Below are 27,955 nucleotides of genomic sequence, written 5' to 3'. Positions count from 1 at the left end.
AAACATCCAGCTGTCAATAAAAGCTCAAACAGTATAGCAGGTTGGCAGGTGGAACTGTAGAGGCAGCACTACTATTGGCATATAGGGGATTTTTTTTTTTTGAAAATGTAAACTCGCATGTTTACTGTGGAATTAAGTAGACAACTGTCTATTTTACATACAGCATGTTCTGCCACTAAGCTGTAGCTGTGAGAAGATTTCAAGTTGTACTTCTTAGATATGCTAAGCTATCTACTGATTAATTCTTGTCTCTGTCTAAAACACACACACACACTCCAAAGTGCAGACCTTGTGATGCCATTCCCTGAGTGAACATATTACAAAGTTTCATGTCCAATTTCCCGCTTTAATTCATGCTCCATCTGTGTTCACAAACTCCAAATTGCTTCTCTTTCTGTGAGGTTGAACATGCACAGGCAAGTTATTAAAGCTCGTCAGGCTCGGTTTTCTATTTTTGTATTTCTTGCAGTTGGATTTGTCTGGTATCTTCATGGCTGTTTGTCATCAATCACTGTCATATTGCAAACTCTAAACTCGAGCATGTTCATTAGTTGTTTTCGTGACATACAGCAACAGAGGTGCAGAAACAAAAAGCGTGACAGGGAAACTTCTGTTCACGGTGTCTGGGAGAAGAAATTTAAAATATGCAGCGTAAAGTAAATCAGTGTGAGTGTCAGGTTGGAGTCTGGTTTGCACACAGAACAGAGTGACTGTGATTTCATATCAACACAGAGCATGTTCTTGTATTTACAGACTGCAGACTAGGGATGGGAATTTCGACTAATTTCCCCACCAACTAGTCTCAAATTTTATTTGCGACTCGTCGACTAGTCTATAAAGCCAGCTAGCCTATAAAGCATCTCCTCTTTCATTTTGCGATGGCTGATCTCGAGTCAAGACATAATTGTTTTGCGAGTCGGCACCGTGTATTCAGGCTCGATATACTGCATTAACTTTTCGAAGCCTTTGCCTTCAACAAAAGACAGCGTCAGCATATCACGGGCAGTCATTTCACAAATCAGTTGTGTAATCTTTGCTGTGCGGTGAGCAACACAGCGTCTGGCTGGAACAACAGCTCTCATGCTCGTCTGCCTTGCGGCACCGCCGTGCCCACCGTTCCCGGCCTTGCGATCTTCGCCCTGCAGGTCTACATCGATGTGTCTACTATAGATGTGGTTACTCATCGCTTCGGTAGAGTGGTTATAAGCGAGTTTCTGCTTACACAGCCGACAGGCGACCTTGTTGTCATCTGCTGCATCAAAATACTGCCAAACGGTGCCGATTTTCTTACGCGGGAGGGTCGCCATCTTCCCGCTTCACCTTTCCAAACTTTCTTCCCCAAACTGTGTGGCCCTGCCCTCTGCTACGTGTGCATGTGAGGGTTGGGGAGGAGGAGCAATTCTCTCCCTGGCTGCTCAGCCTGTTTACAAAGAAGTCGATGCAGAGGCGCAAAGAACAAGGTGCATGATGCTTAATGCAGCGTTTAACCGACTAGTAAAATACTAAACGTTTAATAAATGAGTAGGCGGTTAAACGATTAAACGACTAGTCGCGCACATCCCTACTGCAGACACGTCTGCCTGTTAACTTTTGCTGTCTGGATGATGCTTCTCTTTCAGCCAGCACACTTTTTGAAAATCCCACCCCACATCTTAATGTCTGACACCTTGCAGCATGCGGTTCCAGTCTGTCCTGGAGGCAAAATATAATACAAACGTTCAGAAATCTGATGTACTTTAATACTCGTTTACCTCTTCATTTATCACCCAGGTGCTCAATACAACAGTGAAGAGGTAATTAGCCTTGAGCTAAATCTGGCGTATTTACATTACTGGATGTTCATTAATATGCACTGTCCCATTCAAATAAAATAATAAATGAAATGAAATGAAATGAGGTTCAGTGAATAATGAAGAAAGAAAGGGATGCTGATCTTGAGCAGGTGTGTTTACTATATTCACCATTTAGCCTGTTAGCATCCTAATATTGGATAATCAACTGTAGGACAGCCAAGGAAATTTGAAATTTGCATCTCTGTTTTTGTATTTTTGGAAGTGATTGAGAACTCGTGAGTGCTAAGCATACACTTCTTTATCTTCTGTTTCCTCTAAATGGGATCATATTTTACAAAATGAGCATCCCAGTGTATTGAGGAGGATTTGAAAGTATTTATTGAGCCTGTGAATGCACGAGCAAAGTGCTTCCAGAGTTAACAAATCAAGGGAGAAATAGTCATTTTCTCATGGACTTCTATACAATCTGACTTCTTTTTGCAGTCAGAGGAAGAATGCATGTCTAAGGCATTTCTGAATTGACTTCTCTTTTAAAACTCCAAGGTTGCATCCATATTTTATGTACAATGTATTGTCACAAGTATTGGACACTAGAGGGAAAGTCAGAAGATCACCAAAGTTGCTGCAGTTCATCCAAAAGGAGAGCATGTGTGTCTATCATAAATTGACAGGAATCCATCCAGTACATGTAGCCATTGAGGCATTTCACTCAAAACTGTCAATCTCATTGCTGCACTAAAGAAAAGCTCAAATTGTTTCTAATGCCCGTAAGTCTCATTCCCTGGCGGCCATGGATATGTGTACTAAATTTTGTGCCATTTCACTAACGACATTTGAGATATGTTGCAAAAACACTAAGACCTTTCACCTCAATTTGACGTTAGCTAAAATGCCAGGATCGTGGCAGTCTTAGAGATTCATCTTCTTGACTCCACACATATCTGCACCAAATTTAATGAACATTTATTCAGTAGCTGTCAGGTCATTTCTCATACCGCTTGTGTCAACCTCAGAGTGGCAAGAGATGAAAAGTTGGGGGACCACCAATGTCATGAACATCTCAATGAAATTTCATGACTATCAATCTGTAATTAGGAATTATTCTACTGACAACCTCATGGTGTCTCTAAACAAAAAATCAATGAATCATCAAAATCAATAGGATTCTTCCTTTGACTACTACAAATGTCCAGGTCAAATTTCATTATGGACCAGGAGACTAATAGACTATCGATGGGCTGGCATTGCCATTCCTGCAGTCATCTTCCTGACATGGCTTAAGAGATCGCTGTACAAAACAACTTCACAGACCAACCAACTGTGACGCTCTTTATGCATCATGTGTCTGTGGCAAACAATTTCTTTAAAAAACAAACAAACTACAAAATCCAAAGATGTTGAGCAAAATAATCTTGTATTTTGACATTTTGAAACAAGGCAAATGAAATAAAACAGCTCTTGACTCATCAGATTAGTAGTTGACTCCAAAGGTCAGAGAAGGTGAAGAATGATCATTTCTCTTTGTACTTGGTGTCTTTCTCCTCACTGTTGGGCAAACCTGTCTGCCCGGGAAAGGGGGCGATCTTCAAGAAGAAGTAGGGGTCGCTGTGAACCCGCAGGGCCACCAGGATAGGAGTGACTGCATAGAGCAAGTTAGCTGCCAGCACCGTCCAGAAGGCATCACTTGGGATGCGGAACGGAGCCATGGTACGAGAGTGGAGAGACCCCCCGATGTGGGCCCATTGACACTGGAAGGAGAACAAGGTAGAGATTACACTGATGCCATGAAGGAGTACTGTGCTGCACGTATCAGCGCTGACGCTTCAACTAGCCTCTGTAGTGTCTCTGTTCACACTGATGACAGCCTATCTGATGCCTCCATGCTTCTTTCTGCAAACTCTCCAGAGGAAAAACTTGAAAGGTTACTTTGAGCCTTTTTTTCCACAGTTATTAGTCTGCTAATCCCAACTCTTGTACAGAAAAAGCTCCTAACAAGGCAAGATAAACCGTTGCACAAGATGTGTACAGACCTAAGGAGCTGGCTATTTAGAAGAAGGGGAGGGTGCAAGTCTGCAACCTCATATGCAGCAAAACAAGGCTTTAATCATAGAGTTTCTCTCCTCGGGGTTCCAATCTCTCTGTCAGATCAATACAAAAAGAAAGCAGCACAAGCTTGTTTATCACAGAGAAAATGCTTCAAAGCATGAATGTGGTCCAGGTCATTATGAACAGGCTGAAAGCTTACTACAAGGAGTTAATTGCAGTGACACATGCCAGACCTCTTTTTGCTAAAAATAAAATTTTAATCAATCAGAGGCAGCGATTTTCATGGGGAATTCATGCAGTGCAACAAACCCCGCTTCAGTATGCGACAACTTAACTATGTATTTAGAGCAAGTTTCCTGTACATCTTTGTGGCGTTACCTGGATCACGGCTCCAGCGAAAAATATGGTCCAGTCTGACATCCATGTGCACCCGGGTTTGAGGAGGCCGTAAACAAACGCACCCAGCAGGGGTAGGCCATAAAAGAACAAGTGCAGCATCTAGAAAAACAAATGCAATACCATTCTTATAATACTGCTAAACCAAAATGCTTCTTTTACAGTTTGATCATCATCTGTACTTTACAACACAAAAAAGTTCTGCGTTTCCATAGTGACATACAGTAGGCAAGTTGTGGGTGTTTAATATAGTGTATGTGGCTCTGCATTTAGTGCCTAACAGAGCTGAAAGACTCCTCCATCACTGTCAGTCGATGCTGTTGTTGAGCCCTGACCAACACTCCAGCAGACAATTAATACAGTACATCCTCATTCTCCTCTGGCCCACAACACACTTCACCTTACTCACTCTGAATACAGAAGAGGGCTGCTTCGAGCTCAAAATACAAGCACATCGACACTGTCTAATGCACTGCATAAAAGTAGCACTACTAGGATAGGAAAATCTCACGAGTTTGTCTTTAAAATAAAGTAAAACATCGCAAGTATCAGCAGTAGAATGTAGATTAGCATCAAAACTACTCAGCTTTGTTCCTTCCAGAGGATTGAATCAATGGCATCACCTTAATCTACACACATTTAGTAATGTAGATGAGCAACAAGTACATTATCTTCTGCTAAAGCATAAAGAAGTAAAATTAGCCTTTATAATTAAGCCTTTCTAAACGCTTCTTAAGTACAACACTGCAGAATTGTGCAGCTTTCCAGCTCGGTACTCTCTCAAATATAAATTTGCACCCTCAGCACAAATTACCACATCCACACAAGGGTCATTATGGAGACTGTCTTGACCTTCAACTTAAAATATTTGGTGCATGAAAGCCAGCTTCCCACTTTATAAAACCCCTCAAATTATACCAGAGAACGGTTTCTTTTCATTCTCGGTCTGAGGTCCAGATGAATTCTAATGAGTTCAGCTCAGGGCCTGAAAGCCAATCATATATACCCTTCAGTCTTTTGTTGAAATGTCTTTTTAGTGCTGCCGGGGTAATCTGTCACATATCGTTCATCATCATCAATGAATGAAGAGGTCGGCGAGTGCAGAAGCTGTGCAACGTCGTGCAACAAACCAAAGTTCATTTCATTTCTTCACTCCCACACATACATACACACGATTTTGCAAACATTGCGGGCTGAGACATACTTTCACATGCTGCACACACAACCTCCTCTCGCCCAGTGAGATGCTGATGGGGGGCTTTGGGCGAGGGATTAGCTTATCAACTTCTCAGCATGCGGTTCGTCTGTCTGATCAATGACTCGCAATTGTGCCTGGACTGCAGCCCCGACAAGGTCTTTGGATAACCTATTGACAGAGCCGTGTTCGCCCAACAAAACACAACAAAACCCACAGCCGAGCGAGGTCACAGGAAGAAAATAAAGACGGAAGCAAGAGCAAGTGCCAGTCACAGTAATCATCCGTTATCCATCTTAAGCAAATGAAAGAGGGACACAAAGATGCGCTGGCCTCTCAACCCACGCTCATTGTTGCTGTAATGATGAGAAAATGACTCTGTAATCAGCTGCAAGCTCAAAGAGTTGAGGAGATAAGGGCAAGCTTCCAGCAGGCTCATAGTGAAATCCATGAAAGCAGAGGTCCATTATGTGGCTTGTTATTTAAAACAGGCTGGAGAGGAGCTTTCAGGTAGCAGCTGCAGCCACACTGAGCTGGAGATTTTTCTCTTTCTGTGGACACCGAAAGAGGGGAAATAAAGGCTCACCATGACTCTGGGGTAGCCCACGGGATCCTTCAGGTAGGGTTCATATTGCTTCAGATATATGGAGCAAGCTTCAAGTGGAGAGTCCAGAGCCACCTATAGAGAGTGGAAAAAATAACTGAAACACAACATGCAGTTCAACATGGCAACACTACAAACTACCACCCCACATTACCATAGACTGGAACATCTCCCTGCCCCTGTCACATTGGGAAATGTGTTTATCTGCTTTCTGGCTGAGAGTCACATGAGATACAACTTTTATGTTTGTACAGTGAACAGTAAGCTGCCTCCAGCATCCAGTAAGCTTATCTTACAGTAGGAATATGGGAGTGGACCATCCAACTCAAGGCATAAAAGTAAATAGTAGTATTTCTCACAATATGAAATTCCCAATAATTCTCCTTTATTTGAACATGAAAGTTGTAGCATAGTGATTCACAATTCATACAGGGTGACACAAAAAAACAGGAACTTTTTAACAATCTAATAAAACCAAGAGTGATGGAAGAAAAATATTTTATTCATAGTAACTGAATCCTTAAAACATGCCATTTAAGAAACAACTAGAAAAGCACTCGGAAAGCGCAGACCTCTGCCAGGCCATCTGTTTGTCTTTTTGTCTGTTTGTCTGTTAACAGCATAACTCAAAAAGTCATGGACGGATTTTCACCAAATTTTTACAGAATGTCCGAAAGAGCAAAAGTAACAATTGATTAGATTTTGGAGGTGATCCGGATCACTGTCTGGATCCAGGATTTTTTTGAAGGACTCTGTACAATTGAGAGATGGCTGCATAACCTCCTAGCGGAGGTAATAATGGAATTTTCATTTTTTTAAAAAAAATTACTTCCTGTAGATGGCGTCCTCCTGTATGAATGCATTATTGAAATCTGCTGTTGAGATTCCTCTTTGACTGCTGCAACATCTCAGCTGGGATACTGTGAATTTCATCCTGAATTCTCTGTTTTAACTCATCCAGAGTTCTTGGTCGAGTCGTGTACACTTTACTCTTGAGATAGCCCTGGGTAGATTTCAAGAATGCATTCGTACAGGAGGACGCCATCTACAGGAAGTATTTTTTAAAAAATAAAAAAATCCATCATTGTTTCTTAAATGGCATGTTTTAAGGTTTCAATTATTATGAAAAAAATATTTTTCTTCCATCACTCTTGGTTTTATTGTATTGTTAAAAAGTTCCCGCTTTTTTCTGTCAGCTTGTATATCATTGCTCCCCTATTTAAAACCAGATCATTTTAGAGAATAAACATGGAGCATTTCTGCATGGCTCAGTAAGTTGAATGCCTTCTAAACAATATAAATAAACTACTCTGCATAACCAACACTTCAGTCTGCCTGAAACTCTGTCCATAAACGCTGTGAATGTGATTCACTCACCAAACCTCTGAGGATGGTGAAGGCCATGGAAGCCAACAGGAGCACTACCAGGATCAGGTCCAAGGGTCGCCAGATCAGCTTCATGCTCTGAGCTTGCTGAGCCTGTGGTGAGATGTCAACATAATGTAAAGCACAGAGCTGGTTAGTCAAGGTTTCATTGAGGAAGTAATAAATGTATGAATGAGGCTTCTCTCTCTAGGTTACCACACTTGTTACATCTGCATTTTCTAATTATGTAGCCACTTATGTGAACCGGAAACCAACTATACTCAAAGCACTGACTCATTGCAGCCATTTAAGCTGATGCAGTGTTAACCTGACAAATGAAAATCCAATTTTCACTTTTCCTGTAGCTCTATTTTGCTGCTCATTTCTGAGGAAATTATCTGTCTCGTTAGGAGGTTAATGCTCCCCTATGCTCACCTATTAGTTTCACACATTGTCTGACTGCTGTCAGAGCTTTTTTTGTTAAAGAAGGTGAGTGTTGCCCCCAAAAAATAACAGTCAATGAAGCCTAAGATTAAACCTAAAATACTAAAGAAACCCAAAACAATGAGCTTACAGACATCAAGCAATTCTATAGCGCTCTGTAAAACAGCAAAGTTGAGTGTAAATTCTCTGAAAGTCGGTTTCTACACATGCCGCTTTGATTCATTGCTGATTATAGCAGCTTTACAACAAACTCATGTCCAAGACCAAGCTAACTTGAATGAAGGCTAACTGCAGGTTATGGCTAAATTAAAACCACACAAACATATTTCCAGTGGGTGTTGGACTCCAATAGAGTTGCCCCTTCTGTCCGATCCTGTTTGTAATAATCATGGAGACGATTTCAAGTGAGGAGATTGTCCAGTTTGGAAATCTCAGATTCAAGTCGTTGCTTTATGCAGATGATGTGGTTCTGCTGACTTCATAAGGCCTTGACCTTCAGTGTGCACTGAGGTGATTTGCAGTCAAGTGCAAAGTGGCAACAATGAGAGTCAGCAACTCCAAGTCTGAGGTTGTGGTTCTCTGCCTGAAGCTGGTGCAGAGTCAGTAGTATTGTGGACTGCCATGGTAAAGAGGAAACTGAGCTGGAAGGCAAAGTTCTCAATTTACCAGTCAATCTACATTCCAATGATTATCCATAGTCAGGAGCTCTGAGTTGTAAACAGCAGCAGCAGAAATGAGTTTTATCTTTAGGGTATCTGAACTCAATCACAAGCTTGGAGAAGGAAAAAGGAATTGCTGCTCCTTCACATCAAAATAATCCAGCAGAAAAGGTTAAGGCATTTGATTAGGGTTTACAGCCACCCAGTGGTAGACCTGGGGTTTCTATATCTCATCTGGCCTGGGAACTGGAACTAACTATGTTATTACATTTCCAGTTCACTCAGGACAGATACAAGATAATGTGACAGACAGAGAAAGTAGCAGTTATATCATACTACTATGGCACTCCCTACACCAATGTAAATAACAACAACTCATCTTTGTTGGTCTGGATTGCATTTATCTGCACTGGAATGGATATAACACAGATTAAACACATCCAGCAAACCCTGCACCTCTAAATCCCTTCACATTCATATCAAGGTCTGATCACTCATGCGTTAGACTTACATTATATCCACCGATTAGTGGTCTGTCCTTGGGCCTTGTGAAGAGTGAGATGGCTCCCCACACAGGCATCAAAAGGAAGAGAAAATTGAGCCAGAAGGCCGGACGGATCTCTGACCCATATTTACCTTCCAGACAGAGAAAGAATGACACTTTTATCAGCTTAAATTCCATCACACAGACACTCGCTGTAAGCATCTAGGTAATTAAACTTCCTATTAAAACCTCTGTGGGGCACTTGAGGCAAAAGCATACAGTGCAGTGTATCTGTGATGACACAACAGACACAACAACACGTTGCCTGCAGACGAGTTTGATCTTGTGACACATATGTATGCGGTTTGAAATGCCAACAACAGATGCTTAAAGTCTGCTTTCTGCTTTGTTCTGTGGCTTGTGACGGCAGGCAGAACACGGGGTGCGACTGTTTTGTTGGCAGCCTGAACTGTGACACTGATGCTACACGGCAGGGCAGATGTTCACTTGATTAAAGCTTGTCATCATGGGACCGGTGAAAGGGGGATTGAAGATGAGGCTCACCTGCCACTATTCCAGCAATAAACACGCTCATATTGGCGCACAAAGAGCCGGCCCAGAACAAGCCCAGCGTACGGTAGGCTTTCCTTGGAGAGAGACAAGAAAACAAGACGTCAGTCGAGATAGAAAGTGATGTGATAAAATTCAATCTGCTGGTTAGCTAAAATAAATCTTGACCTCCTTCCACATCTGTTCCACACATAACGCAAAGCCATTCCATACAAATTTCTTGACTCGTAAAAATAGGCTGATATTGTTTAAAAGAGGATTTAATTTCCATGAATGCTCGCACCCCAAGGCAGTGCTCGCTCTGAACTCTTGAACTTGCTGACTGTGCTTTTATGACTAACTCGCTGTCTTTTTCTTGAAAAACAGGGCTTTACTCAGGCTATTGTGTGGGTTTTATGTGACAAATGCACTCCATGAATCTCAGAGGTGAAACTCTTGATTTGCTCAACTAATATGTTATTCAGAACAGCTCAAATACAAGACAACAATCGGACTGAAGCTGTAGAAAATTTTAATCTTTGGGCTGCAGTGTGTTCCTGCTAGATTCAGCTTCCACAGCCTCACACCCTCTTGTTTGCTGATTTTGAAAAGGCACTGCGGATTTCTGTTTGTGATGCAGAGCAAGATAGATGAGCATGATGTGGCTTGAACTGACTTCACCTACCTGTCTGTTATCCTGCTGATCATCACCAGATACAAGATAAAGTGAGCTATTCCATCCCAGTAGCACATCATGATGGCATATGATGTCCCCAGATAGGGTTCTCCCTGAAACAGACATTTTCTGAATACTTACAATGCAGTGTAGCTACAGTATAATGACACTTATATGCCTAAGATGACAATCAACTATGACAAAAAAAAACCTCACTAATAATACACAAACACAAACAACACCACATAGAAAACTACATCTTGAAACTTAGAAACTATATAAAGTCTATACCAAGTAGAATATGCTTTAAAATGATGTTGATTTGTGTTCAGTGTGTTTAGCCTGATGAATGCAGCAGCTAGGCTTGAAACTTCTCCACTGTTGCTAAAACAGTTCTAATAATGTATAGAAACAAAAACATTTTCATCCTATTTTCAAAGAATGTTTTAAGGACATTCACATCAAATAATGTGCTTATGAGGTTAAAGGTTAATTAAGACACAATGTTATAATTGCAAAATTCAGGGTCTATTTGGAACATAGATTATGGCACATGATAACAAAAGAAGAATGTTCTTAAAAAAAAGAAAGAAAAAAGATTTTCACGATGTTGTTGAGGCCTCAGATGATTGAATATTGTTTTTACAATTTGTTTCTGAAATATAATACATTACGTTAAGTCATGTTAAGTTGAAACTATAAGAAATGCAGTGCCTAAAAAGTAGAAAAGCAATAGGATATCAGTACAACATAATACTGAAATGAAATAGGTATGCTAAAATAAGGCTACAATAGAACAGTAAAAAGTCATTATGACAGTTATGCTAAGCTAATAAGTAATATCAAACAGGATATTGAAATATTGCAGCTGAAAATGAGATGAAAATGAAATGTTGCCCGTTACACTGACAGTGTTGCACGTGAAAGTTAAATATTGCACATTGAATCAAAATGTCACAAATGAAAATAAAATGTTACGCATGATAATGGCAAAGGTGCAACACGCTGCATGCTATATTTTGAGGATGTTGTTAAGTTACATGTTATGGAACATTCTCACAATGTGATATGATGATGAACAAAGAGCAGATGTTCTCAATGCAGCATTCAGGAGAATGTCTTTAGAAAAATTTATCCTGCCTTTAACAAGAACATTCTGGGAACTAGAAATAATAATAAAAATTCCCACTGGCAGCATTAGTAGACCTTTGCAAAACTTCCTTAGAACATTGGGACAAAAAATGTTTTAACTAGTGTTGTCGTTGTTACTAATTCAAACATGAGAAAAAGACACCTACTGTCTTCTGGTAAAACTCCATAAAGCCAGAAATGATGCCATCATATTCCAAGGCACTCGTCAGGTCAATGATACAAGTAAAACAAAATTCAGCAAAAACTGTAAAGGAAAGAAAATATCAGAAAATATCATCTTAAGAACATTTCGGTATACTTCAGTATATTTTTTTTAAAAGGCCAGTCAGCCTGCTTCTTTCAAGTCCTTTTATTCACTGCTTTTGAGTTGAAAATATTTTCCTTCATCTGGCTAGTCATTGATTTATGGGACAGCATGGGGGAGAAAATGAAGTTTTGAGCAGTGAGTTACACTGGAGGCGCACTTAAATCAACAGCCTTAATCTATCCACAGGTTAGGAGTGCAGCAGAGCTGAAAGGCCTCATCCAGCTGAGTGAATTTAGGTGTGGAACTGTACAAATGCATGAATGACATGTGGGCTTTAGTAATAGTGTAAACTAAAGAAACCTGACCACAGTTGCTGCAGAGTCTTTTATCAAATATTCTAGTCTCTGCAAGGTATTTCAGAGAAATTGCGATTAAAAAATGTTAAGACCTACACTCCAGTACTTAACTGACAGAACCACCGTGCCTTTTATGCAGTACATGCAGTGATTATACACCAGTAGCCCCCTGTCCAGATGTCCAGACTTTCTCTACATGTGACTGGATTACTAAAGAATAGACTTTCGGTGTGATCTAATAGACTTGGAAAGGGTGTGATTGTGGATGCCACTGAGCATCAGCGTGATTTTCAGTAGAGACACTGGATGGCACGGAGCGTAGCAAGCAAACTGCCATTCAGCAGCACAGCACAGGCGCTACCATACAATCTAACAGCCGACTTTATCGCATGCAGAGTGCCCCAAAGTAAACTGCTGAGGGTTCGTGTGGACTGGACTGTTGACAACTGGAATAAACTGGTTTGGACTCATTAATCCAGGTATCAAATGCGCAGTGCACATTCATGACGACAGCCTCAGCATGTGGCACCAGACTCCTCACGCATGGCTACAGTCGTACACACTGAATGGGACATTTAACAGGACGTTAAATATGCATACACTGACTCTATAAATACGGCAGAATGGATGCGCCATGTCCTGGGTTTTACATTTGAAATGTGCTTTCCGTGCAATATGTTTTTATGTTTTTAGTGCAATTACAAGGGAATGGTGGGATGCAGGAATGTGTGGGTGTGTAGTTCACTTTTAGAGTCTTAACTATTATTTTTTATCTATATACAGCTTTTACATGGTATTTAAAAACTCTTTTTACTGCTCTTCTTCACAGATGAGGACTCCACTTTCAATTTTGATCTCTATATATATACAGTGATAGAAATTATATATTAATATTGATATCAGCAGTCATGCACAGTACTTAACTAAATCTACTTATTTTGAGTAAGTATACCTGAAATATACTTTCATTTTTCCTGGTTTTTTCCAAACCTTCCATTTGGATACTCTGCTTATTGACATTGTCCATTAAAAACACACAACTTATTGAATATGATACATTTCTTTAGATTTCAACATGTAACAACATACATGAAAAAAATCCCATCAACTAGCGAAGGCACATTAAAACGCTGCTTATGTGTAAATCTGTGAGTAAAAGTAATCCAATAATGTAACATATAAAACAATAAAACTGTGTTCTGAAAGGAGTAAGTCCATTTTTTTGGATATCATAGTTATTTGAAATAGATCCTGCAGGTAATACTACTACTATTACTCAAACAAAGTTTCGAAAGGATGGGTTTTATTTCTAGCAAAGTATTTTTACAGAGTGGCGTCGCAACTTTTATTTATCTAAGAGATTCTTGCATACTCTTCCTGGATAGCAGCCTTTTCGAACACCACTGGGATGAAGCGAAACAGAGCATCCATAAAAGGAGCTTTTTCTTGTCCATGAATTTTGGAAGTTGGAAAAAAAAGGTTATATGTCTGCATCAACAATTTACAATGAAAATCTGCTCCTGGGGAACAGTTGTAAAATCCATTACACGGATATACTGCATTTAATGTCAGAAAGAATATCACAATCTTGTGAAACAGGCATCTATGTGGAGATTTCACGGTTACAACCATGGTATCGCATCTTTCCTATCTGTTCTTCACATATTACATGCACACACACACACACACACACACACACGTTTCATCCCTTCTGTGTGTCTCTGTAATCCTCATGACCACCAGGTTTATCTCTGACATCTAGCAGGTGAGATAGCAGGGGGGGATTGTGGCTCTCCATCAGTGGAGAAGAGCCACCTTTGCCCTCATTGTTGTGCTTCTCCTACCCAACGCTAGCACTGCCCTGGGCGCCGGCTACCGATATATCACCTTGTTTCTGTCCCACTAGCATCGCCCCTGGCATCAGCTGCAGGGATCCGTTTACAGGGAATTCCTTGGCGAGATATAGAGCATAGTTTGACCGATAGTAATAACACAGCGAGGCACAATATGGCACAAATCAGTGTAGAAAAATCTTAATTAAAACGTGTGAAAGATGCAAAGGGCTGCTACTGTCACACAGGGAAATTGAATACAGAGGTCTTAAATCTATTCAGACTAAGTTAGTGTGTGACTGTAGAGTTGAGGCTTATATTAGCATTACTTTAAAGCCAATTGTGGTCTCAAAAGTAGAGCTAAAAGGTAAAATGAGAGCCGTAAAGGCCCTCGGTATGCAGCGGGGGTGGGTCAGTCATGCCTTAGAAAAGTCCTGTTAAGCCTGAGCCTGATCAGTCTAAGCAGCTTTCAACATATCCAGCATAATCACGTCGAGCACAATTCATGTTTTCTCTCTTAATACGGTGAGCAGCTGGTTAAAGTTCTAGAAATCCTTTTATGAGAGTTGAAATCAGCTCCTGCACAATGCATAGTAGTCATTAACCCCTCATAATCACTGTGTTTGGAAATATATTGCAAGCAAGTTGAGAAATGCGCATATTTGTGTTGATTACCAAAGAATAAGATGTCTTTGGGAGGATTGCCACGAGTGATGAGGAAGTAGAACAGAAACACGACCACCAGCACAGCGACGCCGATCTCCAGGATCACATAAGGCCTGTTGAAGCAGAGAAATGTAATTGTTATCTAAGAAAACAATAACATATTGTGAGCGTTTTACACAAGCTCACTGCTGACACTCTGCACTTTGAGATAGCAATCTCTCTCTGATTTTCTGCTTCATTCTCTTTACTAATTAGTTTCTACTGTGGAAGTTATGCCGGTGATAAATTAGTAAATGATGATGAATGGGAAGTCAGAGAGAATAATAATCACGCAACAACCCGTAGTTAGCACGGGAGATGTAATGCAGAAGTGTAAGAGGAAAATTCTCTGTGATAGATGCTCTGCACCCAGAAAGAGCAAAAGGCTCTGCTGGTGTTTGTGTGCCTGGAGATTCGAGGGGAGAAGATAGTGTCACATTGAATTTACTGATCTCCAAAGTACAAGTGGTGGCTTCGTATTTAATCCCAGAGCTTTTAAAATATATTGATGAGTCCAGAGCATCGTGGGCTCCTGACAAAATTCTCCTTCTGTGCTGCTGATAAAACTGTCTCAGAGCAAAATTTACTTGTCAGAAAGATTATTTCAGTTATTGTTGAATTAGTGGGTCGGTGCGTGCAGTGGAGAGCTTGTTTTTCAGTGGATAATGTCATTAAAGGCTTAAACTTGCTCACTAGTGTGCTTAAATCTGACTCTGACTCTTGGACAAAGTTGCAGAGTGATGATGATAAATTCTACTGTGCACAGGAGAAACTTCCCCTTCTTGATCTGCTATATTGCACCTCTCATATTGCAGTGGTAGTGAGCCTATAGTAGACTGAAAAGCGCGGCTTTACAAAGCTTTAATCAATCATGGACAGAGGTGTGGGAAGCAGCAAGGTAAGGCCATGTTAGTTCAGCGCTGCCCTCCATGTTTACCGGTCAAAGGTACCACTGCCTCGCACTGGAAAAGATTAATGTGCTCAAGGTATCTCCTCGTAAACAACATTACATCCTCAGAAAACTCACAGTGTGTGCTCACAGAAGGAAAACAAATGCTGGGAGAGCAAAGGCAGGCTCCCTTGCTGCCTCTCCAATTCAACAGTACAGGAAGATTTATGCACACAATACTGTTTGTTTGCAGAGTGGAAGAGCATGAGGCATACTGTATGTCAAGAGCAATTTATCAAACTCTTCAGTGCAGTCGGTATTGATTGTCAATGGCCACACATATATATATATTTTTTTTACCACATATGTTGCGAGAAAAAAGTGCGAGGGTGGAGTGCAACATGTATTTCACCACAGGCTTTGTTTGTTCAACCTAAAGCATCTGCAGTGTGCAGCTGTCAAGTGTTGACTACAGCACTGGCTATAGCAGTATCTCAACACTCGGGTATAGAAAAGATAAGTCTTGAATTTGAAAATTATCCCTTACAGCTCAGGAAAGCAATTATCTCCAACATTATATCACATCATCTCTACAATATCTGTTCGCATTGCCATCTTTTTACTTCGTATTCATTCTCTTGCTCTTCCAAGAAATGTCAGATTCAATCATTTAAGAGTTTACACAACTGGCAAGTACATTTTTAAAATGGATCTCATTAATTGGCAGTGTTGGTCAAGGACTTTTGAGGTAGTTTCTGTGAATACAGACTGTGATAAACCAGGAGTTTTAAGCTTACAGAGTCCTCTAGTGGTGGTAAAAGTATACTGTAATGACACTGGAATGATCACCTGATGTTATATTCGTGCAAATCTACACTATATTTTTTTTGATTGCATATAACAAATGTTGGATTTTTAACAAATGCATCTGTTGTGAGATTATAATATTGTTGAATACAGCACACTGCAATGATTTTATAGCCAAAATCTGCAGCTTCACGCTTTTTAAAACATTTATAAGTTTGGATATACACAGAATATAGATTGAGTGCATCAAAGTAATAAGAAATAAGTAAATGTAATGACTTACTCTTGGAACTCTGGAATGGTGTTCATGGTATAAAGAACACCAAGGGCAGAAAATGAGAATAAAAAGACTAAAGTCTCCATTTCGTCAAAAATTGTTCGGCCTCCTCCCTGCAGGATCTAAAGCAAATCTGAAAATATAGTGAAGTTATAAGTCAACAATATTCTGTTCCAGCAATAGGAAGAATGTGTGTTAACATAATGCCAGGACATTTGAACATTCAAGAAAACTGAGATAAAGTAAGATTAAGTAAAATATATAGAGACATAAATGCCATTAAATACAATCCAGAAAGAAATCTCATATTCTGTATAGAATGGAGTAGAAGCAGAACAGGCTCTTACCGTCTGGCGACCCTTTCTGTGGATTAATCAAATTATGGCTGGCCGGTGGCAGACATGGCCTTTACTGGGGAAATAATGAAGGGGCAACAAAGAAGCTTTTGGGGGAAAGTTATGCAATTTGGCTTTGTCAGAGATTTACATAAGTCGTATTACAGAAAAGGCCTACATTCCATTTCATGCCCACCATACTTTCAAATTACACTGATTAATGTTCTGTGGCGCAATAAATGCAGTCTTTTGCGAAATGTGTACATTGAATGCTGTCTATTATATACTGGTATTTTGTGGGGTCTGTTCCACAAGGCAAAAGTTAGGAACCCTTTCTGGTTTAAAATATATGAAAATGTCCAGATATAAAAGACATATTTGCATTTGGAATGATGAAAAATAACCCAACAAATGCAGCTGGGTTCACTTCCGAGAACTGAATATGACCTTGAGTTTGAATTTTGTAACAGACACGGTTTTACATTTCTACAAATCTGGTATTATACGGGAAAGGGAAGTGCCTTTGTTATCTCTTTTGACATGTGCTGAACTGAGAGTGCATGTTCTGCATTACTAGTGCATAACTAACTTGCTCACAGTGAGTCATGATGAACAACAGCTGAACATGCAAGAAACAGAAAATGTGAGAGAACAGTCGTAGCATTCCTGTATTTCTGTTAAGAGCGTAACTGTTGCACACCATTAATCTGTGACATACTGTAGCTGGCAGCGAAGACTTTACTGGAGGAATATTTCTGCAGTGCTCTTTCCTACTAATGATCAGAATTGCTCAATGGGGGCAAATCCTCGCTGTGTCTGTGTGTCATGGCGCTGGTTTATGTGCTCAGACCCTGTGGCAAAAACACTGGAGGCTTTTGAGGCCTCAGATAGACTTCAAAATCCAGCTCACATCAAAACAAGTGTTTGCAGAAAATTTCCAGTAGGGTGTGCCAAATGCTTAAAAAAATATGAGTGTGTGTCAACTTGTAAATAAAAGCCGTGACACTACAGTTAGGTTCCAATATGATACAATAAACCTTTTTAAATTTTAATTATTACCACAGCAAAGGAGATAGTGAAACATTTAAGAAACATCAGCAGAATAATAAACCAAAAATATACATAAAAAATAAGACAAAAAATACATTGCATATACAAGTACTCATTTAGATTGTCCAAATTCCTCATATTTAAGCTAAATGTGACTTTTTTTTTACGTGAATGGGCTGCAAATATGTTGTAGCTTCACTAATGTTTTCTTTTTATTCAGTAGATGAAACTGTTAAAATCTAATTTCAAATATTAAATCTATTTCTAAAATTAGACATAGTTTGTGACAATTAACACAAAAAGGGGATTAGTTCAGTAACTTTGCATTCGTTTCTTTTTTAAATAAGTAATACCGTGCATACTTACACAAGTTTTCTCAACAACAATGTTTAACATGTTTTCATGAGTGTACAATGTCTCTAAGTATTGGTAATCTGTCAAAACACCGCTTTTATCGTAATCTTTTAGCTACACACGTGGACAAAATTGTTGGTACCCCTCAGTTAAAGAAGGAAAAACCCACAATTCTCACTGAAATCACTTGAAACTCACAAAAGTAACAATAAATAAAAATTTATTGAAAATTAAATAATCAAAATCAGCCATCACTTTTGAATTGTTGATTAACATAATTATTTAAAAAAACAAACTAATGAAATAGGGCTGGACAAAAATGATGGTACCCATAACTTAATATTTTGTTGCACAACCTTTTGAGGCAATCACTGCAATTAAACGATTTCTGTATTTGTCAGTGAGCGTTCTGCAGCTGTCAACAGGTATTTTGGCCCACTCCTCATGAGGAAACAGCTCCAGTTGTCTCAGGTTTGATGGGTGTCTTCTCCAAATGGCATGTTTCAGCTCCTTCCACATATGTTCAATGGGATTCAGATCTGGGCTCATAGAAGGCCACTTTAGAATAGTTCAACGCTTTTCTCTCAGCCATTCTTGGGTGTTTTTGGCTGTGTGTTTTGGATCGTTGTCCTGTTGGAAGACCCACGACCTGCGACTGAGACCAAGCTTTCTGACACTAGGCAGCACATTTCTCTCCAGAATGCCTTGATAGTCTTCAGATTTCATCGTACCTTGCACACTTTCAAGACACCCTGTGCCAGATGCAGCAAAGCAGCCCCAAAACATTACTGAGCCTCCTCCATGTTTCACCGTAGGGACAGTGTTCTTTTCTTCGTATGCTTGGTTTTTGAGTCTATGAACATAGAGTTGATGTGCCTTACCAAAAAGCTCCAGTTTGGTCTCATCTGTCCAAAGGACATTCTCCCAGAAGCTTTGTGGCTTGTCAACATGCATTTTTGCAAATTCCAGTCTGGCTTTTTTATGAGTTTTTTTCAGCAGTGGTGTCCTCCTTGGTCGTCTCCCATGAAGTCCACTTTGGCTCAAACAACCACGAATGGTGCGATCTGACACTGATGTACCTTGGCCTTGGAGTTCACCTTTAATTTCTTTGGAGGTTGCTCTGGGCTCTTTGGATACAATTCCAACGATCCGTCTCTTCAATTTGTCATCAATTTTCCTTTTGCGGCCACATCCAGGGAGGTTGGCTACTGTCCCGTGGGTCTTGAACTTCTGAATAATATGAGCCACTGTTGTCACAGGAACTTCAAGCTGTTTAGAGATGGTCTTATAGCCTTTACCTTGAAGATGTTTGTCTATAATTTTTTTTCGGATGTCCTGGGACAATTCTCTCCTTCGCTTTCTGTTGTCCATGTTCAGTGTGGTACACACCTTTTCACCAAACAGCAGGGTGACTACTTGTCTCCCTTTAAATAGGCAGACTGACTGATTATGAGTTTGGAAACACCTGTGATGTCAATTAAATGACACACCTGAGTTAATCATGTCACTCTGGTCAAATAGGTTTCAATCTTTTATAGAGGTACCATCATTTTTGTCCAGGCCTGTTTCATTAGTTTGTTTTTTTAAATAATTATGTTAATCAACAATTCAAAAGTAATGGCTGTTTTTGATTATTTAATTTTCAATAAATTTTTATTTATTGTTACTTTTGTGAGTTTCAAGTGATTTCAGTGAGAATTGTGGGTTTTTCCTTCTTTAACTGAGGGGTACCAACAATTTTGTCCACGTGTGTATGTATGTATGTATCTCTCTATCTGCAGTGTACATTTATTGTTTTAATACATAAACATAAACTTCGTGAAACATTAAAAAAGCCAAAAATACACACAATCTGATACATTTAATTGATATTGAATAACTCATGGTGTGTTGATCAAGTTCATTTTTTGCAGTGACTAACTTCTATTCTAGTCTTACATTTGGTTCACAAAATGGTACTTTTTTTTAACAAATGATGCAAAGTTTAGATTGCCCAGATTCCACTGGATATGGAAATAACAATATTGCATATAACAGTGGTATTGCACAGATTCCTTCAAAAGTATAAATGTAGTTTAAAAGTTTCTGTCATTAGAGATTACTATATTAGCAGAATTTTCTTCACATATTATGTTACTAATAGGGGCTGCACAGTGAGTTAGTGGTTAGCACTTTCACCTTGCAGCAAGAAGATCCCGGTTCAAATCCCAGGGTGGGCCTGGGATCTTTCTGCATGGAGTTTGCATGTGCTCTCTGTGCATGCGTGGGTTTTCTCCGGGCACTCCGGCTTCCTCCCACAGTCCAAAAATATGCTGAGGTTAATTGATGACTCTAAATTGCCCGTAGGTGTGAATGTGAGTGTGATTGTTTGTCTGTATATGTGGCCCTGCAACAGACTGGCGACCTGTCCAGGGTGTCCCCTGCCTTCACCCGAGTCAGCTGGGATAGGCTCCAGCACACCCCGCGACTCTAATGAGGATAAAGCGGTGTATAGAGAATGGATGGATGGATGGCTGGATTATGTTACTAATAGGTATATCACAAGTCTCTGCTGTTATTGTGTTAATAAACTCTAAATAAGGAAAGCTGCAGAGTAATAAATGATGAGCTAACGTGCATTAAAGGTGTGACTAAAAGGCATCAGGATGCCTTTAACCTGCTTTTACAGTCTGCATCATCAACCACCAGCTTGCTGACAAAGGACAGCAGAACAATATTCAACAACGAGAACAAGCACAACCTTGTCTGCATCTTTCGTAAACACTATCTTAAATTTGAACACACAGACACACATACATACGCGCGCACACACACACACACACACACCCTTTACTTCCCACCACCCTCCATTGTTGGGAAAAGAGGGGACTGGTATACCAGGAAAGCAGTGGCAGCATGCGTTTGCTGGAAACAACTGGAGCTCTTCCAGCTCCCGTCGTTCAATAACGTAGAATGGACAGACGGATGCCAAAACCAGACAGCGACCTGCAGGAGGAAGATGAGCATGTACTCCATTTAACGTCTAAGATCAAACACGCATTTGTACAATAAGTGTCTGCGGGGAAATAGTCTGATGGATTTTCGAAAATGAAAAAAAAAAAGAAGCATGAAATGAGGATCACGCAACTACAGAATACAGATAAACTAAAAAAACCACTGCAATCTATGTGTTGTTTAATGCAAAATGCTTCTGTGGATTGCTTTTATTTTTTTAAAAATGTTATTCTAACTTTTTATGCCATTTTTACTTATTTGATTTTGCATCACAGTGGCTTTGTCTGTATGCTATTTGTATAGGTGTGCAGTGTTTTCCTGCTGAGTCATTTTTAACTTTACCCAGTGAGCACTTTTCTATGCCAGTTAGTCATTAGCCTTATTATTAGAATGAGTAGTCGGTAGAGTTTAGCAGAAGCATTTGCGTTTTAAGTACTATGAGCTAAATTTCAGTCTGTAGCTCTTTAAAATGGAATTGAAAAAAATCTGAAAAATAAATTTAAAAACGATAAAGAAATGTTAGACAAATTAATTCATTACTTATTTTGCCAAAATATCAGTTCCATTTATTTTGTGTATTTTTACTGAAAGAATCTCAGATTAAATTGTCATTATCACTTCAAGTCCTGACCCAGCAGTGTAGGTTTGTTTGAAGGGGGAATAAAACACTTACTTTTTTTGCATAATAGTGATTTGTTTTATGCACCAATTGTTGCCTTTTCTGCCTAAACTCATGGTGGAAATGTTTTTTAAAGGAAAACACAAGCCACCAGCTGACAGTTTCAAATATAATTGAATATAATGCAGGCATTCTGTGATGCTTTTAAACACTTATTCTCCTGTGGATCTGCTTGTCCCATGTATTATTATCCCTGCTGAATCAACACATGTATAGGCTAGATTTACTATTCAGGCCTCTTTTGTTTGTGGAAGTAACCTCTTTGAATGTGTGTTTTCATTGCAAGTGACAAATATCTGCGTTCTGTATATTGACGGGAACATGAGTTCAAGGCAACAGACAAAAAACCCCAAATGAACACTTAATGCAAATAGCCCATTTTAACTGAATATGGAAATCTGAGGTGCTCTACATAGATAGCTCTTATCTTAAGGAATATTTATTGCTTTATTGACCTCATCTCACGGGAACTATTTGGTCGAAAAGACTGACCTACATATAACAGAGTTCAAAGGGCCAATAGACTTTTTATGTGTTGTTTTGTCAGTTCATTATGTATGTGTGCTACACAAGGCTGCAACTTTTACTGTAAAAGTTCTGTAATTTATGAAAGTTTGTCCTTTAGTTTTAACATATTTTTTTCAGAATTTTTCAAACACATGAAATGTCAATAAAAGTGCAAAAATTTTGTAAAAGAACTTAGGTAATGTAAAGCAACATTGAAAATGCATGAATAATTATAAAATTTAAAATATTTTACTCCTAACTTACATTTTTGATCAAATAAAAACTACGAGCCCCATTTATTTAATAGATTCAACTATTTAAGTTAGAAATTATAAATATAATTATAAAAATATATACATTCAGTGAAAGTTAACAGAAGACTGTAAATTTGCATAGAATTATTTTGCTTTAAGAATTACTTTGTTTATTAACAGAAGTGTAAGTAAACAAAAATGTTGAATAAATATGTTTCCATCATAGTACAATCGTTTTATTATACGTTCATTGTTTAAACACATGATAATTCCAATGAAACCTCAAAAAGCCAAAAATTATGCATGTTTTGATAGAACATTAAGGCTACAAAATGTATTTAATCATGGAAAATTATTATATTTTGCATTATTATTTTCCATTATTTTACCCCTCTTTATTTCTCCCCTTTTTGGCACACTAGATGAAGTTTTTTTTATTTTATTTTATTTATTTTTTAACAATATTTTTTTAGTGTTGCCAGGGTAAACGCACAAGTTATAAACATAGACACCCGACGCACATAGCAACTCCATATATTACAGGTTAAAAAATTATATATATATATACATATATAAATATATAATAGAAGAAAATGATCAGATGCTAATGGTGCAAACAGACTATAATGTATAAAAATACAGCACACAGTATACGTTGACCCGGAACTGAGCTCACTGTTGTTGTTGTTGTTGTTATTCGGTTATTATCAGTTATTCTTATGTGAAATGGATAGTAACTGAGCTGTAGGTCGGTAATTAGTTCTCTCGTCTGTCACCGTTGTATTTATGTTTCCTGACTCCAGGTGAGCCGAACCAGGCCGAGCTGAACTATTTCTGGCCCGACTGCTTTCTGCTCGCGATCAACAAGCGGCACTACGCGTGACGACAGCGGCGGAAATATTTTCTCGCTATTCAAAATGGCACCGTCTTACGGAAGTGAAGAAAACAAGTACGAAGAATAAGTTGGATAAAATTGCTCATTTCCTTTGCTTTGACGCGAATCTTCTCTCAAAATCAACCACACGCTCGGGGTTCGGATTGAGAACAAAGTAACGCGTTAACGGTAAGTGTAATTTCGGGGATATTGAAGGCGAAAAAAACCGAGCGACACATCGCCAGCAGTTGCCTTATAACAAGATGCGTTCTGGGGCTGCCTCTCCTAGGCGCGCACGTTTTGTACGACGGGCTACGCCGGCTTTTCATCGCTTAGCCTCAGCTATCATGGAAGACGTTATCTGTTTACCTGGAATAGGTAGAGACCGTGAGAAGTTTGTGGAGATGTGGCAAACAAAGCAAACATGTCGTTGTATAAATTTCGTTAAGCTAGCATCAAGAAAAGGCCAACGGCTGCCCAAGCTAGTTCGTTACTTAGTTATAAGCTATTGCTTTGATATTAGCCAACCAGTGAGTAAGGGGGCTCATCCAAAATGCCAGTGTTTACGTTAGTCTTTAAAGAGCTTGTCGGCGCAGTTGCTACACAAGCTAAATTTTTAATCACAAAGTCACAACGCCATCAAAGATTGTATTTATCAAACTACATCGCAGCGTTCAAGCGTTAACATACACAGGGAATGTACAAAACGAACATACCCAAAGTCAGAAAACGGGCTATGGGCTATGCTAACCTAGCTAGCACAATTAGCTATCCCAAGTATGCCCGGTATTAGAAAACTAACGCAGGATATCGCTATTTTTTGCCGTCCGCGATTAATTACAGAGAAAATCATTTGTACAAATCAGAAACATATTAAAGCCGACGTTTGTTTGCTTGCCAGCCTTTGTTAGATGTGCCGATTGTCGGCCAGCAAGCAAGCTAACAGTAGTGGCAGTACCACTGTACTGAGAGCTTTGGCTGCTTTCCTTTGTGCTTTGCTAAGAACAGTATGATTCTCTACTTTTCTGAAGTAGAAGTCACGTTTCGTCTTATTCGGGTCCTGAGTGTATGAAAGTGGTACTCAAAGTAACATCTAAGTACTTTTATCGCATAAACTTGTTCACGCGAGGAAATATTAGCCAACGCGAATTGAATTACAAGAAAGGGAACACTGTGTTTTAGTCTAATCTGGGGCCACCTCGCGTTACTTTAAAACTACTGACGGTCTAACAGAACTTGAAAAGTGTGTTTCCGGTGTATCATAATATCAAACAAATCAGACGAGGCAAGCTAAAAGTTGGAAGCATTCTTGATAACAATAAACTTCGATCTTGGGTGTCACGGTAGCAAACTGTATGTATGCATGTAATAATGCATGTTATACGCGTTTCCATACATATTCTTGAAATACATGGGGTTGTTACATATACATGTGTTTCACTGCCAAGAGTTATATGTTTCCCAAGAAAGGGGTGACTGTGCTATGGGTACTCTGCATTGTACCATTAAGAGACTGTTGTGCAAGAAGAGATAGAAGGTAAACATGTCCCCTATCTTTCTTGAATTTCATAGCTTCCATAATTGTATGATCTAAAAACTGTTGGCCTAATGTGAAAAAAACTAAACATACCGGAATATTTGAGGGTAACTCAGAAGACTAAAGCAGTGACCATAAGGAAATGAAAATAGCTCTGTCAAAGCTGTCCCCTCCGGTTCTTTTTCTTTCCTGCAATTTTCACTCTTTGGTTTCCACTGCGTGTGTTGCCTGCAGCAAAGGCTAGTCAAGCTTTATGCAAGCCTTGACACAGTAGGTTGCCATGGTGGCTGGCTATTTTTCTAATTTTGTCATCCCACCCCTTGTTGATGGATAGTATTTGGTGGCTGTGTAATGAACAACATGCTAGGTCCTGGTCTCAGTTTAAGTCAACTACCCACAGTGATGTGGTCAATGGCCTTGGTGTCATTTGTTGTCAAAATCCTCTTGTGGCCAAATCAGCCTCCCACTCTCAGACATATATAGCAACAGAAACAGACAGACCAACTTTTTTTGTTTTCTTTGTTTCGCCAGATTACTATTCAAAAAGTGTAACCATACATAAATGAAAATGGCTTTATCATGACTGTGTGTTGTTCTCTGTTTTGATGGAAGAGAAAAATAGTTATTTGCAAGATTTCACCTTCATCATAGCGGCTACGTTTGGACGAGAATATCAGCGTGCCATGTAATATTTTTCAGGATGTGTGTAAATGTCAGGGTAGCACGAGCAGTAATCGTGAAGGTAAACTCAGGAACAGTGCTTGTGTGTGTTCATGTGTATGCTAATGCTACACAGCTCCCCCTTTTCGAGTGTCCCACTGTGTCAGACAATTGATGGCTGCTTGCTCTGCAGGGACTCTCAGGGTCACTACTCACTAAATCTGTGGGTACTGAGCCTACAGGAAATGTAAAAGTGATACACCGAGAACATGGGGAGTATTTCACAAAGCGTGGTCAGCAAGTTAGTCAGTGAACTTTTAAATGTCTTACAACTTGTTCTCTAAAATGTTCCTTTTCATGAATGTGTAGTTATCACCTATAAACGACATGCTCTTCGCTTTTGTTTGGGATTTTAGTTTTTAAAAACCCTGCTTGGTTTGGTGAGCTCAAACAGCTGTGATCCATGGCTAATGCCTCCTGCTGTTTGTGACTTGGCCTCCATTCTCCCTTTCCCCTTGTCTTTCCTAGCTGTTTTTCCTCCCCTCTCCAATTGGTGCCAGTGATAAATCTCGTTTATGGCCCGTGGGTTGATTAGAGTGAGAGTGAAAAATGTGGAGTGGAGGAGGGGAGTTGGGTCTAGGTAATATGTTTGATTCAGTTCCTGCTTTCCCGGAATCTGGCCTTCATTAGATAATAGTTCATGTATTAAATGTAATATGGATGTTTGGTCAGAGAAGAGTGAAAGCACAAATGACAGTTGAAAATGTGTGGACATATTTATCACTTCTACACTGGAACAAGAACCAAGCTGGCCCTTTATGATGGGCCGTTTGAGTATCTTATGTCCCAGCTAGTGTCCAGACCTGCAGGCTATGTGGATCTCTCCCAAGCCACATAAGAGCTCTGTAAGAGATGACCGAAATGCAGGGGAGCATGCCACACTTTGGCATGCCTCACTGGTTTGGTTTTCTGTGGAAAAACTGTGTCAAAATCCTTCTGAGAAAAGCAAACGGTGACTTCTAAATGAGACTCATCCTGGAAGGAAATGTGAGATAAATGTTGGTGTCCACATTGACTGATGACGGAATACAGCCATGTGTCATTGTTTTAGTTATCACCTGAGATTTATAGCCTACTGCATGTGATAAACAAGGAAGAAAAGGCACAGTTGTTTGAAGGCTGACGTACGACCAACGCTGTAGAAGTTTAGTCATGGGATATGTTAAGTGGTTATGTGTACCATATTTTAGACTGAATCACTCATAAACAATGTTTTCCATTGCAGGACTGCATGAAAGCAGATTTTTCCACAAGATGGGAAATTGAAATGTTTGTTGTCCCATATTGATTGGGGTTTGTACTCACACAAACTTTAGATCATCATATTGTAGTATACACAGTAGTTTCAATTGTATTTAGGGTAAATTATGTTTTATACTTCAGCGTTAGTGAGAAAATTGGTTCCTGCCATATATCTGCAACTAAACTGACATGCACCTGGAAGAAAGCAAGTTCTTTTGGGTACATCAAAACAAATTAAAAGGTGAACACGGTAAGCCTTTTACAGTTTGTACCTTGTTTGTGGCTCACTGCCTGACGGGTTGAGCAAACCAGTTTACTGTTAGAACAATTTAGAGTGGAGGCATTTGCAGCACAGCCTTGACCATGGCCACATTATCACTGCCCACTGTGGCCACTGCCTGGTGTGATGGCCCTGCGTCAGCAGATAGGAAAAAAAAAAAAATGAAATGTGGAAAAGTGATCTTGAATTTTTCAAAAGACACTGTGTTTGACATTAGTGCATTCACATATACAAGTAGACATTCTTTATCCTTTTCCAAACACATGGCACCATAGAGCTCCATGGTTTGGCAAAGTTGCCAATGTCAGTAAATATTTGTCCTTCTTATTTTCTAGAGGACCAACATTAATTTCAGTATGTATTCATTTTTAATGTCTATGTTAGGAGGATTGAACATCTTATTAATCCCATACAAAACAAACAGTCTGTAGGGGTCTCCCTATTATGATGCACAACTCAACCAGTTGAATGTAAAAACTATGAAAAATCTTAACCTGCTGTATTCAGAGTTATGTGGTTGTAGTCTTGACAGCCAGTTAATGTATTTAAACTCAACTTTGTCCTTAAAAATGGTTTGGTTAATGCCACTTGACATTGTCCAATTGGATTTATGTGTTTTTTTAAGACAACAGTTAGATTTTTCCTTGTCTTCA

The 27,955-nt window shown here is 39.4% G+C and overlaps 2 protein-coding genes across 3 annotated transcripts in view; one reads left to right on the top strand and one right to left on the bottom strand.

The window, feature by feature from the left end:
* Nucleotides 1-3,188: 3,188 nt before the first annotated feature.
* Nucleotides 3,189-17,125, bottom strand: tm6sf2b (transmembrane 6 superfamily member 2b). Its single transcript, XM_022191053.2, has 11 exons — nucleotides 16,824-17,125; nucleotides 16,483-16,609; nucleotides 14,474-14,577; nucleotides 11,510-11,607; nucleotides 10,221-10,324; nucleotides 9,551-9,633; nucleotides 9,014-9,138; nucleotides 7,412-7,513; nucleotides 6,017-6,109; nucleotides 4,218-4,337; nucleotides 3,189-3,541 (listed from the first exon to the last, which is right to left on the bottom strand). Exons 2-11 carry the CDS (start codon nucleotides 16,560-16,562, stop codon nucleotides 3,305-3,307), a joined length of 1,146 nt encoding a protein of 381 aa, XP_022046745.1. The 5' UTR covers nucleotides 16,563-16,609; nucleotides 16,824-17,125; the 3' UTR covers nucleotides 3,189-3,304.
* Nucleotides 17,126-23,537: 6,412 nt separating this feature from the next.
* The window catches only part of si:ch73-63e15.2 (protein strawberry notch homolog 2), a 65,636-nt gene continuing 61,218 nt past the window's right edge, over nucleotides 23,538-27,955 (top strand). For both annotated transcript variants that reach the window (XM_022192078.2, XM_022192068.2), the window contains exon 1: nucleotides 23,538-23,712. The gene's annotated coding sequence lies outside the window, so the exon portion shown is untranslated. The remainder of the gene's footprint in view (nucleotides 23,713-27,955) is intronic.

The sequence above is a fragment of the Acanthochromis polyacanthus genome, chromosome 4 (assembly GCF_021347895.1).
Source record: "Acanthochromis polyacanthus isolate Apoly-LR-REF ecotype Palm Island chromosome 4, KAUST_Apoly_ChrSc, whole genome shotgun sequence".
Taxonomy (NCBI): domain Eukaryota; kingdom Metazoa; phylum Chordata; class Actinopteri; family Pomacentridae; genus Acanthochromis; species Acanthochromis polyacanthus.
This window is presented reverse-complemented; position numbering and strand designations above follow the sequence as displayed.